Genomic DNA, 16,786 nt, shown 5'->3' with positions numbered 1-16,786 from the left:
GTATTGCTCACAGCTGTACAGAGAGAAAGCAGGGCACGTGTTAGTGGAAAACTTTTATTAGAAAAAAAAAAAACATTTATTTAAACTATTTTGGTTTTCTTTCTTCCTCTCCCATTCTTAGTCTCATAAGAAACATACTGTATTTGAAACTCACTAAATTTTGAAAAAACAGTCACTGTATAAAATTTATAAAACCTGTTTCTAGCTACGTGTGCTCAGGGACCTGTCCTGCTGCAGGCTGCCCCGTGGCAGGTTTTGGTGGCTAGTGACCAGTGGTGAAGGCTGTGTTGCATGCAGGTGCTGCCAGCGTGCTGGAAGGAGGGACATGTAGCACTTGGATGAGCTGTTTGTGAGGCATCCGACCACAGTACTTTCTGTAACTTGTCCCAGACGACCAGATACAACCTGTTTTGGGACTGTGAGCTGTGAAAGATTTCCCTTCTGCCTCCTTCAGCTCTGCTGGCTCTTGGGTGAACCAAAATGCTTGCAGCCTAAACTGTGCTTTCCTTAACAGTTGTATGAAATGCTGGTTTGAGCTAGAAGCCTTCCTTGCCTTTTGCTGGCAGCAGCACATCATTAAACAAAATGAGTGGAAGAACTTGCTGGCTTAAATGTGCCCTACCCTTCCCACCTCTCTAAAGATCCAGTCAGGCTAGCACCAGCTGCAGACTGATACTGATAGTTATGTGCCCAGAGGCTCTAGCCAGAATAAATCCTATTTACAGGAAGTGCTAGGAAAACATTAATATGAGAAGAAATTCAAACTTGGTATGAAGCTTGCTGGTGAAAGTGCTGGGGACATCTCTCCACCTCTGCCGTAGAGGGGTTAATCTGTCACTTCGCTATAATAGTATTTCTGGGCAGCGTCCGTCATCTTCCAGTCGGCGGCCCGAAACTCGATGATCTCCAGCAGCAGGAGCTGGGACAGGGAGCTGAGCCCTTCCTGCAGAAGGAAGCCATCTCGGAGGAGGGAGAAGAGCTCATCCATCCGCTGTGAGTTCATCTTCTCCAGCTGTTCGCCAATGCGATGGAGCTGCAGCACCAAGCAGTCCACCTTCAGAAGGAAGAGAAGACAGCTGAGTACAAAGGTAGGGGGAGCTTTGGCATATCTCTGGAGGTCCCCATCAGTCACTCATAGACCAACTCATGCTGTTGCCTTTGCTCTGAATTTCCAAGAAGTGACAGTTCTGCTTCCCACAAGTTGCTGTGACCCAGGAGGCAGGAGGGGCTGCGTGTTGGTTCTGGCAAAGTGCTGGAAAAGCATGTTGTGAACTCCCCTGCCTCACAAACAAAATTACGAGAAAAATGCACCAGCAACACGTAGAAAAATGTTAACTTCCTGCAAGATGTCCACAAGGACTGAAAGTCGTCTGCATTTTTCTCCCATGACAGGAGGTGAACCTGCATAATGCAGGACAGCCCTTATCTCGAGGAACAGCTGGACTGCTGGGTCTCTCCCATCATTTGGGCAACAGGGGGAAAAAGCCATGCAAAGGGAGGACATGCATCCTAGGCAAGGGAGTCAGAACCAACACCATCCTGCTTCCTTCTGGGCTGCAAATCCTCCCGTCCAGCAAGTCTTCTTCCAGCACATATGGGGGAGGGAAGCTCCTGCCTGGCCTTAAAAGCTCTCCTCTGCCCCAGCCCTCTCTGCATCCCTCCAGGGCTGTGCTTTCTGCTGGTCCTTGGCTGGACAACAAGCACACGAGCACCCCTCTTCCCTGCACTCACCTCTTCCTCCTTCCGTAGGCTATCAGGCTGTGCCAGTCGGAACAGACAGTCATAAACGGGGTTCACCAGAGCCATCATGGGCATGTTGTTCACCTGTAAAGACACAGGACCTACTGTCAGCCTGGTGGCAGAAAGGGAAGAGGCTGCAGCTATTTTAAAGAATTCTCCCCCTGCTGCTTTTCAAAGACGGAAGCAGAATTCAGTTGTGCTGCCAAATGCAGCATCGGTGGGATTTATGTAGCAGACCAGAGATTTGAGTCTCCAGGAGCCAGAGAAACTGAAAAAACGATGTGAAAACATCTATTTTTAAATGTAAGCAGGTAGTCATGGGAAATGCGCTTGTTGTAACAGCATTTTTCTTGCCTGCAGGAATTGCATCATTTTTACACGTACACCAAGCAGGCATCCAAATGCACACACTGCAGCAAAGGCTTGCAGACAAACTCCGTCAATACGTGGGCTAGAAATGATTTGAGCACCCACGTGACTAAACAAAATGCAGTTCCCCTTGGACCGAACAGCAACTAGTTCGATCTAGGACATTCAGGAGCAGTCAAATGAGGGGATTTCAAACACCGGGTACAAAACAAGGAAGCTCAGACTTTGCGACTATTCCCAGAGCTGGCTCTGCCTCTCCAAGGCTGTTTGCCTGCCTGGGAGTATCCTTATGCTGAGAACTGGCTCTGTCCCCTGCACTGCTGAGCTGTGGCCTTAGGGCACTGTGTAACACACGTCCAACACCCCTGCCCTGGACCCCTGGGCTCTTCTGGCACCCTTAGGCGGCAGTAGCCGGGTGCTCCTGCTCCAGCTCCTTACCCTCAGGTAGTCGAAGATGTTGCAGATGAAGGTGACGTAGCAGATCCATGCCTGTAGCGACCGGGTGCGCAGATCCTCTCTGTCCTTGTACTCCTGCTGCAGCCGGTTCAGCAGGCTCCTCCGGAAGACGCTCTGGCCCACTTGTTTGCTCTCTGCCTGCGACCCCACAAAAGCAGGACGGAGGGATGAAATCGGGATGTGAGAAGGGCAGGGGGGTGCTGGTACTTGGGTGATGCAGGACCATCCAGATACCTTCCTGCGATGCCCAGGGGGGCATGGAAGGCGCAACTAACTGCCTGCACTCACCAGCTGAACAGCTGGATCCTGCCACTGCAGGGGGCAAGTGGAAGAAGAGAAAAGCTGGCTGAAGGGTCAGAGTGCAGGGCTGGAAAGAAGCCCCTCTTGCCCCTGCCTAGCAATAACCTGCGCAGGTTGACGACGTTTCACTGTCTGGACACAAGGATCTCCTACCTGGATGATGGTGTAGCAGATGCGCCCTGCCTCCTTGCTGAACACACAGTCTTTGAGGGACTGGTCCACTATAATATTGGCCACTTTGTCCAGGTCCACGCTGCTGGGGTCTGCAGAGAAGAGAAACGCTGCCAGGATCCAGTACATTTTGTGCCCTGCTTGCTCTGGGGTGCCTAGGAAGCAGCCAGGGTTGGCCTAGCACTAGCTGGAGCCTAGTACAACCACATTATATGGTGGAAAAACTCATGCTCACTCCCACTGCCCCTTTTGCACACCAGCTGCTTTGGAGATACCATCTCCAATGGTCCTCTCTGGCTGGAGACACAGCCAACAAGATGGGGAAGTGATGGAGAAAAGCACAATAATAAGGAGAAGCAAGAAGTTGATCTGAATCTGAAATCCCAGCACTGCTTTGAAGTTAGGGTTAGCAGGAGCCAGACGTGCAGACTGCCCCTGGGCTTTGACCAGAGACATGAGCAGGAGACCCCAGGGGCCGGGAGGAGCAGGAACTGGGTACAGGGAGAGGACTGAGAGGTCAGAGCTGGGGAGGTGAAAGCAGGAGAGGAAGGTACCCGAAATGTGAGAAAGTCACAGTGATGAGCACAATTCCCTGAGAACCAGGAGCTGGATCTGAAGGGCTGCACCATTAAGGAGTGGGGAGGTGGCAGTGGAGGGAGGCGCAAGAAGAGGCAGGGAGCAAACAGCTTCTCAGAACAGCTTCACCTATGGGACCCAGTCCTGGACAAACAGCATTTACAGAACAGCTTTTCTGCACTTGGCAACTGATGTTAGCAGAAGGTGTCCGAGCACCCAGCCTCATCGGCTAGCCAAGCTGAGCGTGGCAGAGGAGCTACAAGAAAGCCTGCTGACCTTTGAGTGCTGTTTTCAGCAGCTTCTGAGTCTCGGTGTCAAACGACTGTATTTTATACTCTTCTCTGCCTGTTTCCCCCATGACCGGCTTCCTCCAACGGCAGAATCAGGGGAACAGATGTGCTGGTGGCAGCCCCTGGGAAAAGAGCAAACAGGGTTTAGTTGGCCTAGATGTTCTCCTAGCCATTTTGCAAATCCCAGCTAGTGTTGGAGCCCATGCTTTTACCCTGACAGCCCCCCAGCTCCCGAGAAAAATCCTCTGTTATTAGGGCATCCAGCTCCAGCCCTAAATCTGAGCAAAGCCTCACTCCCACATCTCTTTAAGCCTTGCTTCCTAACAGCCTATGACAACAAACTTCTGGGCTTCATCTTCAGAGCATTTACATGTTTCTGATGTGAAAACTGCGCTTCAGTCTATTGATCTGCAGGTTCAAACTGGACAGCACACCAAGGCAACCCCCAGATATAACAACTACCTCCCTTCATTAGGCTTCCTTGTGGCTATACCGTGGGGAAGCATATGCAGGAGTGCCCCGTGCAGCCACTCCCTTGTGCCTTTGAAACAGCAATTCATCTAATTTCACGCAAAGCCTGGGAAAATTCAAACCAGCACCTAAGCATCCAATCCACCCTATCCAGTGCGAGCCAAGCCTCTCTCCTGCACCAGAGCCAGACTCCCTCAACTCCCAGCAAAACACAGCAAGCTCTTCATCCAAATCCCACAACAGCTCCCATCTCATCCCTCTGCAGCAAAGCACAGCTCACTGCATACAAACGGCACTGCTGAACACTCTCTAGATTAATTTTCTTCTGCTTTGTGGTGCAGCAAAGATGGCAAGAGGGTAACACCCGGCACAGGGAGGAAGGGCTTCCTTTGACACACACACGAGACAAGCTGCTGGATGCAAAATGCCAGGCCGCCAGACCTACAGCGCAATCCGGGAGAAGGCAATCCGCCAAATGAGTTTTGCCAGCTCGTCGAAATTCCGCGGACGTTAGTCACCCTTCTGTGCAAACAGGTCCCTACCCCGATTAAAGCTGAAGAGCCCATTGCCCTTTAGAGGCACAGAAACGGGTCGCAAACAGCCTGACCCCTACTTGCCACGAAGCCCTGGCACAGCACGTAATAACCCAGAGCAGACAGCGGAGCTCGCTGGCGGGGGAGAGGCCCAGCTCTGCCCTCCTCGCCTGCCTCTTGGGGAGGCCCAGGGCAGACCCTGCCCCACGGGGGCTGACAACAAACCCAAACTCTCACTTGCGTAGTGCCACCTGCCCCCGGACTGCACGGTGGTTTCCTCCCCGGAGGGATTCCCAAGCAGCCAGGCACTCCCAATGCAGCGCCTGGTTGGCAAACACCTTCCCACCCGCCCTCTGCTCTGCACTCTGCCAGCTCTCTCCCTCTGTACCTGCACTCAGAGCATTCTGCGCTGCAGCCCGAGCTCAGCAGTAGCCCCGTGTCCCACCGGCAGCGCTGTGCGTGGAGAGAACCTGGCGAGAGCTCAGCTCCGCTCAGTTCGCAGCTCGCAGGAAGCGCCCAAGCTCGTCTGGCAGCGTCTGTGCCGCCACCGCCCAGCGCCTCTCCGGGATCATCCTTCCCCAGGGCTCCCTGGGGATGGGCACCGCTGCTTTGTACTGCGGGGCCAAATAACCCTGCTCGCAGCAAACGCAGTGTGTGAGTGCAAAACCCGCCGGGCCCTGTCTGCACTAGAAGTCCTGCTGGCGGCACCGCCTGCCTGGTGGCAAAGGGTGACAGCAGGCACAGCATTTCCCAGGGGTAAACACTCACTGCAAACGGTCCCCATGAGAGGAGCCAACTGGGGAAGGACCTGGTCGGGTTTGGCTTCCCCACTCCACTGGGAATCAGCCCCCTGCATGGCAGCACCCTACCCTATGGGGTTATCCCCGTCGGGAAGGGCTGGACATGCCCCAAACATCGCTCAGAAGGGGAGAAGAGCAGCGAGGCTCCTCTGCCACCACCGACCACGCACCCACAGCCCCCTGAGGGGCATCCCACAGCCCCCCGGGACCCCCGTCCCACCTCCTCCTGCCCTCCTGAACCCCCAACTTTGCCTCTGCCCCGCTGGGGGAAGCCGAAGGGCGCCGGGGACGGAGGGTCCCGGGGCAGGGCAGGGGGAACCGGCCGCAGCCCCACCGACCTTGCCGGGCCGCCCCCGCTCCGTCCTTCGGCCGCTGGGGCGCAGGGACATGGCCGGAGCGTCCCGGGCCCCGCAGCCCCGGCTCGGCCCGGGTTTCCTCTTAGGTCATTTCCTCGCCCGAGCCGGGGGAGGGCAGAGCCGGGCCGGGCCGAGCCGGGAGAGCGGCGGCAGCCGCCGCAGCGCCACCGCCTGCAAGCGCCGGGCCACGGCGGGCGGCGGGGCTGCCCCCGGGACCCCCCCCGGGACATCCCCGGGACCCCCCCGGCCCCAGCCGGCTGCCCCCCGGCATCTCCCCCCCACCCCCGGGCAGTGTCCGAGGGCAGCGCCTACCTCTGCCCCTCCGGCTCCAGGTGGAAATCGCGTTGCTTTCCCTCCCGGCTCGGGTGAGCTACAGAAAGAGAGGCTCTGAGCAGGCACAGGTCTGCCTTCTGCTGAATTTGTGTGTGTGTATATAAAAATAGGAGGGAAAAAAATCAGGAAAGAGATGTGTTAAAGCAGCTCGCTGCTGGGGTGTAACGCACTTCACATTTTTTTCTCCGAGCTCCCACAGAGGAAGATCCCTCCGGGGCTGAAGCTTCAGCAGCGTTTAGCAAACAGCAGAGCAGCCGGGCTGCTGGGAACGGAGAGCAGCCTCAGGAAATGCAGAATGAGCAGTTTGTCAACATTTTCTGCAGCGCAGGGCGGCCTGGCTAGGTACAAACAAAGTCTGAACTCATCCACCGTGGGTTTGTGGCTCGGGACAAACGGCGTGGCTCCGACAGGCAGTGGGATGGGGCTGCGCAGAGCCCTTCAGCTCTCAACAGCGTCGAAAGCATCACCTGTGTCTCAGGGGGAAGGGACAGCTCTGCCTGCTTGTGATGACCGCCCAGGAACCAGCGAAGGAAGGGAAAACCAGACGGCTCCTGCTGCTCCGGGCGGGCCCTCCTTATCTTTCCCTTCCAGGCAGCAGGAGGGCCACGGTAGTCCTGTGAGGTCCAACTGCGCGTACCCGCCAGGAGGGAAGGAATGAAAAACTGCAGCCAGGCACGAGCATAACAAAATATTTAATGTTCAGTCTTTCTAAAGGTAGCCACACACTTCGTGCACTTTGTGCTCAGATGCTTTCAGACTACAGCAGCTGCGAAAGATCCACCCGAACAACACAGCAAAACGCCGCAGAGAATGACAGTTCTGCACCACAATAAAAACTTAAACCCGAATACAAACAGCCCATTCCAGAACCGACTGTAAAACATTCATTTCGTTTTAAAAATGATGCTACACAGCTCTGGATGAGCCTCCTGAGAAGACGACTGTCCAAGGAACTCAAAGAGCCGGTCAGTGCTAGAGGAAGCAGTGCATTCATCGCGGAGTTTGTGCGTAAAGGTCCTGCCCGAGGCAGGCTAAGAGCTGTGGTGGATCCCACAACCACCGCGTGACTTGCGTGTAACGTTTACCTGCCAAAGTGCTTTTGGACATCCTGATGAGAAAAGGCACTAGAAGAAAACAAATTGCTGAGCGGCTTGGGAGGGGAATTTCAGGCAACGCATGTCCCCACTGACAGCATTGCCTCAGTGAACCCCAGCCAACCCAACAGCCTCACAGCACGTCACCCGCTGTGTGGATTCGCTTCAAGTGGGCTGATCCAGTGTGTAGTTTCTACGAAAAATTCTGTTCCAGCATATGGAAGAACAAGGGGACTACAGCTCTCTCCTGTCTCCTGCTCCTCTAATTCTAGAGAACTTAGATTCAGTGGCGTGAGCGGGTTTAGCTGGAGCAGCATCAGCAGTAAGACCTGTCCCCTAGTTCTTTGCACGAAACCAGTCTCACGCCTAAGAGAAAACAACGCTCCTGTCACAGTCCCTTCCCCAGCAGTGACTCCCCATCAGCCAAGTGCATGTCAGAGGGACGGATGCTGCTGACCAAAGGCGAGAGACAAAGTGACTAAGATGCAGCTTCTCATGTTCTACAGTTAGGGTCATCACCTCTTTCTCCTCCCCTCACTGAAAGAGCAGCTGCCTTTACAGGCCTATACTTAGCAGCCCAAAGGGATTTATAAACCAGGCTGTGCACCAAAGTGCTCTGCCCACGGAGTGCTTCTTCTGGAGTCCACACCAGACTGGCACAACTTAAACTTCGACTTTGCCATCTGTTGGAGGCAAGCGCATTTAATGCAGGGTGGAGAAAAAAATTACCCCAGAGAGGAGCTGCTCTGCACTCTCCACTGCTGCCCCCTCTTAGGAGCAGTCAGGTTGCACGCACCCGAAAGCTCCTTGCCTGCATCACCTCGCAGCGCACTCCAGGGACATCACCCTAACAGCACAGTTTTGTGCTCTTCAGTCTTTGACCCCTGTGAAAAGCAAAGAAAATCATCCTCTGTTCCAGAGCTTCCATTTCCCACCGCTGAGTTCCTAACCAGCTTCCCTCTATTGTGTGCAGATGAACAGCAGCTCTTTCACATAACATGGAAAACAAGAGTCTTGTAATGTTAAACAGGATGGATGGGTCCACGTTTCCTACAGGGGTATGGAGGTCTAGGTCAGCATGGAAAAACTTCTGCTGTAGCCAGTCCTATCCCTGCTAACCATGACAGCATTCCTCTCTAGCAGTAGCCAAAAGGCAGTAACAATCCCAACCTGTTCGTGCCTGTTTTGAAACGAGATATTTCTCGGCCTCCAAAGGACATCAGAAGGCTAAGTTCTTCACTGGTTATGATGTATTCCAAGACATTACAGGCTACAATGTCTTCCAAGAACAACGGATAAACAGTAAACAAATGCAAAACATTTCTAAGAACGTTTTGGGGAGCTCTCAGAAGAACCTAGGTAACAGAAAAATGCCAGTGGAATCAAGGCACTTTGACAAAACTTTGCTTAAAGGAGAAATGCAAGGAATATTGAGAAAAACTGCCCATCTTTTCAGTGCATGCATTTAACACTCTGAAAGGTTCATATATCAGCCTCCTACCTAACACCGCTCAGTCAATCTAATTTTATATAGTTCTCAAAGTCATCTGCAGTGAAACAGCCACTGTGCACTCACAGATCTCAAACCACAGCAGACACAAAGTTATTTTGCTTATTTGCCCCGGGCTTGCAAGGAATCTCGCTGGATATCTCACCCACAAGTGAAACAGCTGCTCTTTAAAAACAGCCTCTCACAATAGTTCAGGATAAGTGAGTAACACTGATACGCAATCCACATTGCCAGGAGAAGCTGCGTCAACAGAATGGAATTGGTCATGCTGGAATTTGGCCAGACCATTTGGGATTAACACCCTGAATATTGAAAGAAAGCCACAGAGAACTGCGTTAAGAGAAGAACCATCAAACCATCCTCGAAATAATTGCAGTGCTCTGCCCTTTTTACCATTCACCAGATGACTAACGTGCTTTTGTATCACACTGGCTCTTCCTTGGAGGCCTGCCTTCCACACACTGGTCCAGCTACGCCCTGCTCAGCTTGAAAAAAAACAGAATAAAAGAGGAGGAAGAAAGTCATTTTCCTCTCTTCCCTTTTACATAATTCAGAGTGTTTTTTTAAAACCATTTGTAAAATCTTTGAAACTCAAGAAAAACACTTCTCCAGCTATAATTCAATAGTCCTTTTCTCGTTAAACACCAGTTGAAAAACTCCAATTTGATGTTCAGTTCTGTCACTTCAGCTATTCCTGTCAAAACATTTTCATTTGCTAGCACCACTGTAGGACTGAGGTTCAGAAATGTTTTGAGACCAATACAGAGATACTGTCTAGAAACATTCAAAGGTGGTATTTTTTTAAAAAGACTTCAGTACTTTCCACAGGACTTTCCTTCAGTATTCCAATGTAGATTAAATATTTCTAAAACTCTACACAGCATTTGTTTACTCACTCAGCAGGGAAGCAAAACACCCTGTAGTAAGAATTGGGCTTGTGCGCTGAAACCCCATAAAGCGGGGCTCTTCATCTCAGGGTCTACTTGGAAAAAGCATGACCAAAACAGTGCAAAACCTTAAGAGAGATATGGCAAGACACACAGGAAGAGAAATGGGCACTTACGATACAGCCAAGCTCACCAGAATGAGTTGAAGTCAGCATGATCCACTAAGATACTGTGTTTAAAGTGGCTGAGGACACACAGCCAGTGAGTGGCAATCAAGACAAAATTTGCAGCAAAGAAAAGGAAAACGAAGGCTCTGTGCACACTAAAGAGGTTTTAGCTGACTTCACAACAGCGGTGCAGAGCTACCTGTGCAACACAGAGAAAAGAATACGCTGCCAACAGCAGACCACAAGCAAGGAAATAAAGCTGTGCAGATTTAGTGCTAAGAAGTGGCATCACGTCGGTTAAGCAGCAGCAGCTAGCCAGGATCCCTCTCTGTGATCAGAGATCCCTCCTGTGCAAGCACAGGAATTCACCCACTCTCCCGGGTGTCTTTGCAGAGCACAGGCTCTGCTAAGTAGCTGGATGCTTGGTTCCTCCCCTCACTAAATGTGCGCTGATATTAGAGGAGACAGAACAAACAAGTGCTCTGTTTAACAGCTTCCAGCAGAGCATTTCAGTGTCGTTAGCAGAACTGCAGTCACCTTCTCCTCCTGCTTGGTCCCAGGACGTCAGTTCCTCCAGGCTGGTGGAACTCTGGGAGCTCTGACATTTCCAACATGATACAGACAGAGCAAAGCCTTCAGTTTCCCTCCTCCAGGAGAACACCAGGTAGCCAAACACATGCCCCTTTCAGCTTTCCTTCCTCTCGGTGCTGTCAGTGTTCTTCAGGGCACACAACAGGCTGCAGAACAGCTCATAGGAAAAGAAGATGAAGCCAGTAGAGACAGCAGCCTTCAGCAAGCTGGGCGAAAGGCCCTTAAAAAATCCACCCAGGCCCTCCTCTCGCATGACCTGCCTTAGGCAGTCCAGCAGACCCCTATACATCCGCACCTGGGAAAGAATGGTGAAAAGGTTAAAGGAGAAGAAACCCAAGAGAGCCTACCTGGGAGAGAACACAGAGAGCCCCGAGCTATACCACAGAAACATAATCTAGACATGCATCCCAGAAATGCTTTTCTGGCTATTGTTATAACTACCTGAAAGTTTCAGAGAGTCAGGTTGTTCGTGCTGCTAGAGAGAAAGTACGCATTTTGCATCAGCACTGGCTTGAGCAGATCATTCTAACGGAATGCCCATAAAATCTTTATGTCACAACAGCATGTATTATTTATGGTAGGAGTTTGTAAAGCAATTATTTCAGATCGTGCTGCTACTGTTTGCCATCTTCTTCACTCTCTAAGGAGAGATAGCTTTTCAGTTTTCTGACATGCAGAAAACACAGCTACAGCACTTAGAAGTCTATAAATTAGCTGTCTGTATGTCATCACTTCAGACCATGAAGGTTTAACAACGTGACACATCAGTGCTAAGAACAAATTCTGAACCTCACTGGAAGAAAAGAAGCATCCAATGCAATGGGTTAAGGTTTCAAATTCCTGTCCCAAAGTTTCTTGAGGTACAGACTGATTTACTTCTCAGATCCACATAATTTGAAAGAAAAAAAAAAAAAGAAAACTTCTACTCTTCAGGGAAAAAAAGAGATAGCTCCTTGAAAGATCTGTATATGCCCTAAAGTATATTTCCAGGTGCTGCAGATGGTGCTTAAGAACACCAGAAGCATTTAATTTACTTTGAGTTTCAGGATGTTCTGGTACATGAGACGTATGCTGAACACTTGGTGCCCATTCTTTGCATCAAAACAGTAATTGCAGAAAAGGATACTGGCAGGCAATCCCAGCATAAAGCCAGTGTAATCCCCTGCCAGTCATTCGCTCCTGAATCACAAATACCAGGCAGCAAGCAGAAGAATAAAGGAAATCAACCCCCATTTGTCTGACTAACTAATCCCCAGCTCCAAGACAGCCTGCCTGACGAAGATGGAAGAGAAGGCAAGGCACGGGTATGCTGGACAATATCATAAAATAGATCAATTTATTCACACAGCTATTCCCATTATTAAACAAGAACAATTAGCTCCCAGAAGTTGCCAACCAGTATATGAACACAACAGGTACCACTGGTGAATCACCACTGCATTCTAGTGATGACTGGCTTCTTGTCTTGATGTGAATCCACCCTCATGAAAACCAGGCAATTCAAACATTTCTCACCTGCCCAAAGGCTATTCGGGCACGCTCAAAGCCACCCACTTGCAGTCGTTTTTTGATCAGGTCAAAAGGGTAAGTGAGGGTTTTGCTGATGATTCCAGCACAGCTGCCACAAACAAGGTTTTTAACATTGCCTGAGAAGCAGAAAGGGGAGAAGATAGCAGAGGGAGAAAAGAGGATTAGCGGGAAGTTCAGATTAAAAAGTCATGAGAGGTAAATTAAAATAACCTTGCACAAGACGACCCTTTAAAATCACACCATCATTGCACTGAGTTATGATTTTTACCTACCAAGTAGCAATGCACAAAAGAAAGAGTCACCAGAGAACCTGTCACTACCGGATAGAAAAGTTTTCATGGCTCCCAGTAAAAGGAAGGTTTCCCACTGGAAACCTTGCGCTTCTGACTGCTCGCTCCCATCCACAATAAGTCAATTTAAGTCACACGTTGACACTGCCTGATTTCACAAAGTCTTGTGAGAAATTAATTTTATGGTATTAGTCTTTTTCCTGACATACATGAGTTCACAGCACAAAACCACCATCAGTATCAGCCATTTAAAAGTAAATATGCAGACATGATATTGAAAAGTCTAGTTCCCCCATCTGAAGAAATTCTGTTGAGGAACCTAAACACATTTACCCAGCATCCACTCTCTCTCTGGGAGGCACTAGCCTCCAGAATTGTCAAGGTGACAGGTTGCATCAAGACGAGGCTCTTTTATAATGGAGCTGGAAATCAACACAGGAATATCAAATCAAGTAGTTTTAAATTAGAATAAATGAACCCTCTGCTCTAACAGCTGTGCTGGAACCCACAGACAGATTTACTGAGGAAATCTCAGAGTCCTGTTTGTACAGCGCTATTGAAATTGAGAGAAAGATTATGCCAGCACGGTCTTCCCATGGTATGAGTAATGTGACACAGCTCAAGAAAGAACACCCTCTGGCCTGTGACACTTCAGTTTCCCATCTAACCATGTTTCCATCACGGTCATTCCATAAAATGAGTTATTTGTAAACTTCACTCTACTTACTTGTACAGTATACATGCAGGGGTAAGAATAAAAGATGGGAAATTGAGATGCTTTGCAGAGGTTGCATTGAAAAAGGACAGACGGGACAGAAAATTGAGCTTATGACAGTCTCCCAAACTAGTGTTCACCCTCTCTTTCCTTCCAGATCACAGACTTCACTGTCCCAAGTGCCTACCTCCTTCCTTTCCTTCAGCCGGAATCATCCATTCAGACAGTTGTTTCAGAGTGTTGTAGAAAGAGAACTGGAGACCAGCATATGGGAAGATGGCAATGATTGTGGGGGTCAAACCTCTATAGAACGTCCGAGGCCCTTCTGTTTGGTACATGGTCACCACCGCATGGCGAAGGTTGTGATAGATCTAGACGATAAAGAAGATGCTGCTGACTCGCCAGTAAAACAGGCTTAAAAACATCAGCCCAAAAGGTCAGGATATTTCCTGGTAAAGAGGATAAGAATTTCCCGCTGCCCAAAATACAACTGACTGGTTTTCAGCACAGAGCGACGAACAAAGCGATTCTGCACATCTTCACGCAGTATTCTTAGCTGAGCCCTTGTGGCTCTTTTAATAAAGCTGACAATTCCAACCTAAGTCTGAGCCACAAGAGACTAATTGAATGAATGGATCGTTAGCTCTGCACTGAAAGGCCTGGGCTGACATCACATCCCACATCCAAGCTGTGCTTCTGAGGGCAAGAAATAAGGCACAGACCTGAGCTGTGGGCTGAGACCACTTGCATCACTGCCATAATTACTTAATTCTCTTATTAACAGCTCTGCTTGGTCCTGCAACAGAATTAATATAATACATATTGTGATTCTACTGCAGGCTAAGACAAAAAACAGAAACGGTTGTGATACAAACTCACACGTGTCTTGTTACTACAGACTTAATTAGCATGGAGACCAGTTCTTGCATAAGAAAGGGTAAGAAACACAGGTGAAAGGTTTCAGGTTTCATCCCCACCATGATCTAAACATGACTCTGTGTAAGTGGAAAGTTTGAAACACGCAACGTACAACTGGCTAGGGACTGTATTCTGTAACTGGCCAACAGCCAAAACGAAAATCGAGTTATCCTGATAAGGACAGCTTCTCCTTTCTGGATCACCTGTCAGGAGTCAAACAAAAACAGGCCCAGCAAAACATAATTAAGAAAGCTAATGTCAACAGCACAGAAGATATCTTGGCAACAACACAAACATTGCCCAACAACAGCACCTGCTCCTTTACGCTAACCCACAGACTGTTATGTACTTTTCCGTACTTCCCGTATCCATACAAATGAAAAATTGCTACTGCGATAGATAATAATTCCAAACATCGAATTCAGAACCATACCTTTGGCTCACCCTGAGCAGCAAAGCGGGTGCGTAGTGTGTCAACGGGCTGAACTGCAACAGTGGCCGTGCAAGCAGCCAGTCCACCGCAGATGAAGTGCACAAAGGAATCGCGGGCATTGTATGAGGTGACATTGTGCACCAGTTTGGTCAAGCTTTCAAATGCCATGAACTTACAGAAACAAACACAGGTCAAGGAGTCAGTTCTTATCACTGACACAGATTTCCTTCTCTTCTTTCATCTCACCAAGAGCTCCACCCACAGCTTGTAACCACCTCCTCCCTCTGTCCTTCAAAAGTCCTCCAATTTGCAACCTGTTGGAGCATGTGCTCAAAGAATGCCTTGTGAAAATCACTGAGTGGCCTTAAGAATGCTTGTGGTATTCTGATCTCTGATACTTCTGGTGCATCTGGCATTTAGAGCTGTGAAAACTCATCTTTGTGCTCTATATATCCCAAAAAGTATTTGCTATATTAGAGATACGGTACCCATTACTCTCTGAACCACTGATCATAAAATATATTGCTAATACTTAAAAATAAAGCATAACAATGCTGTGCAAAATACTGTCAATTCAGCCTCATTGACTGTGTTGCCCTAACAGCTTGCTAAGAAAATGTGAACCAGAGCAAAAAAAAACTACACAGACTTAGAACATTAAGAGCTAAACCAAGTGTCAGGAGCAAACAGGCTTGTCTGCAACACCAGACAGAGAGCAAACTGAGTTTACTCTTGCTGTGCTCCAGGCTGGCCAGGCAGAATTAAGCTCCGTTCAGCAAGCTCAGGAAAATTAATTTAGGAATTAGACACCAACATTATACAACAATTCATCTGTGACTAGAGCTGCCTCGAATCAGCCAAGGTAAACCTAGACCTTTCTACCTTTCTGCATCTGCCCATGCAGCCAGTCTGAATAGCAGAGTCCTACAGAGGTACACTGGGCCCGGCTGATGTCTGGTCACCTTACCTGAACAGCTCCGTAGCCCACTGAAAGGAACTGGGCAGGAACGTGGCCCTTCCAGAAGGCTGCCAACCCCTCCTCCTGGAAGATGCGCTGTACAGCTTGCAAGATGCCATGGTACTTAGCCCCCGGGGTTCTGGAGGAGATCTGCTCAATCTGAAGCTGGAAGAAAACCGAAAAAATATTTTCAATTCCACATCACGTTTCAGTGATGCTGAAGTGTCCCGTTCAGGAACTCACAACCCTAAGAGCCGACCAATGCTAAGCGAAGACATTCTGCCTTCCTCAGAATCACATCTAGACCTGACTGGGACGCGATTTACGTAGGTCTCTAAACAGTAAAAGCATACAAACAATGCAAAGGCTATCAGTAGGGCTGACAGTGGAAATTAAACTAGATGATTGAGATCATTTAGAAAAAGAGAACAAAGTAAGAAAACGCATGATCCCATTGAGATGTACGAGTCACGTCAGTAACTGGTAGGTGCAGGCCAGCCCTGCCACGCTGCCTGACCTGCATCTGACAGAGGCGAAGGCCGATGCGCAGAATTAGCGCTGTGTGCAGGCGCGAGCCGTTCGCCCAGCACCACCCCAGCCCTGCTCCACGAGGGCTCCTTGCCCCCCCCGCCCCCGAGCCGAGTACCTGGAAGCGGATCTTGATGACATCCAAGGGACTGACCAGGACGCGGGTGACGAAGCCGGAGGCTGATCCCGCAGCGGCCGCTTCCACCGTGGAGACGCACTTGGCCTCGGGGTCGTAGCCCACCATGCCTGTCCGGGGAGCCCCCTCAGCACCGTTCCCCAAGCCCTCACCCGCAGCCCCCCGCCCCCAAACCGCCCCTCACCCCGCGGGCTCCGCAGCCTCCCCTCACCCCGACTCCCCCCCTCAGCCTCCCCTCGCCCCTCCGGGCCCGCTCGGTGCCGGCCGGCTCCCGCCGCGGGCCCCACCCGCCGCCTCAGCCGCCTGCCGGGCGCCGCGCTGCGCCTGCGCGCCGCGGGGCACGCTGGGAGTTGTAGTCCCGCAGCCCCGCTCACCTCAGGGGGGACTGGGCCCTGCCGCCCCCCTCTCGCTGCATCGGGGTCGTGAAATGAAGGCGGTGCGGGGCTGCTGAGGGTCGAGCAGCGCCCCTGGGGTGCTGGGGAAGGGGGGGGAGGTGGGGAATGAGGGGAACGGCAGGTCTGAGCAGAGTCCCTAAGTGGAAAGCAGCTGTTCCTTAACCGTAACCTACCATCACAGCAACAGGCACGTTGCTTTTTATAGAAGCACAAAAAAAGTTTTGCTAAACTTTTCAAGG

The 16,786-nt window shown here is 50.4% G+C and overlaps 2 protein-coding genes across 6 annotated transcripts; both read right to left on the bottom strand.

Annotated features, from left to right (window-relative positions):
• Positions 1 to 40: 40 nt before the first annotated feature.
• On the bottom strand, positions 41 to 8,193 carry MIF4GD (MIF4G domain containing). 4 transcript variants are annotated; one of them, XM_083805636.1, is made up of 6 exons: positions 6,375 to 8,193; positions 3,889 to 4,024; positions 3,019 to 3,128; positions 2,548 to 2,703; positions 1,732 to 1,824; positions 41 to 1,054 (listed from the first exon to the last, which is right to left on the bottom strand). In XM_083805636.1, exons 2-6 carry the CDS (start codon positions 3,968 to 3,970, stop codon positions 827 to 829), a joined length of 669 nt encoding a protein of 222 aa, XP_083661762.1. In that variant the 5' UTR covers positions 3,971 to 4,024; positions 6,375 to 8,193; the 3' UTR covers positions 41 to 826. The 4 variants fall into 4 exon arrangements, with proteins under 4 accessions (XP_083661762.1, XP_083661759.1, XP_083661760.1 ...); XM_083805633.1 differs by lacking the exon at positions 6,375 to 8,193 and adding an exon at positions 6,045 to 6,201; XM_083805634.1 differs by lacking the exon at positions 6,375 to 8,193 and adding an exon at positions 5,927 to 6,127.
• On the bottom strand, positions 7,069 to 16,558 carry SLC25A19 (solute carrier family 25 member 19). 2 transcript variants are annotated; one of them, XM_083805629.1, is made up of 7 exons: positions 16,440 to 16,558; positions 16,135 to 16,262; positions 15,498 to 15,653; positions 14,531 to 14,701; positions 13,367 to 13,550; positions 12,160 to 12,290; positions 7,069 to 10,939 (listed from the first exon to the last, which is right to left on the bottom strand). In XM_083805629.1, exons 2-7 carry the CDS (start codon positions 16,258 to 16,260, stop codon positions 10,739 to 10,741), a joined length of 969 nt encoding a protein of 322 aa, XP_083661755.1. In that variant the 5' UTR covers positions 16,261 to 16,262; positions 16,440 to 16,558; the 3' UTR covers positions 7,069 to 10,738. The 2 variants fall into 2 exon arrangements, with proteins under 2 accessions (XP_083661755.1, XP_083661754.1); XM_083805628.1 differs by lacking the exon at positions 16,440 to 16,558 and having other exon boundaries at positions 16,135 to 16,328.
• Positions 16,559 to 16,786: the final 228 nt, after the last annotated feature.

Source organism: Anser anser, assembly GCF_964211835.1.
Source record: "Anser anser genome assembly, chromosome: 19".
Classification (NCBI taxonomy): domain Eukaryota; kingdom Metazoa; phylum Chordata; class Aves; order Anseriformes; family Anatidae; genus Anser; species Anser anser.
Note: the sequence above shows the minus strand (reverse complement) of the source record. Positions and strands in the feature narration are given on the sequence as shown.

Bases quoted from the DNA above. Each gene is read 5' to 3' on its own strand.
- MIF4GD (XM_083805636.1), bottom strand. From the start codon at position 3,970: ATGGGGGAAACAGGCAGAGAAGAGTATAAAATACAGTCGTTTGACACC. The intron at 2,704-3,018 runs GTAGGAGATCCT...GTGGGGTCGCAG, and splicing joins TCTGCTACACCATCATCCAG to GCAGAGAGCAAACAAGTGGG. The intron at 1,825-2,547 runs GTAAGGAGCTGG...GTGTCTTTACAG, and splicing joins ACATCTTCGACTACCTGAGG to GTGAACAACATGCCCATGAT.
- SLC25A19 (XM_083805629.1), bottom strand. From the start codon at position 16,260: ATGGTGGGCTACGACCCCGAGGCCAAGTGCGTCTCCACGGTGGAAGCG. The intron at 13,551-14,530 runs GTATGGTTCTGA...TTTATCGTCTAG, and splicing joins CTGCTCAGGGTGAGCCAAAG to ATCTATCACAACCTTCGCCA. The intron at 10,940-12,159 runs GTGAGAAATGTT...ATTCTTTCCCAG, and splicing joins CCCGAATAGCCTTTGGGCAG to GTGCGGATGTATAGGGGTCT.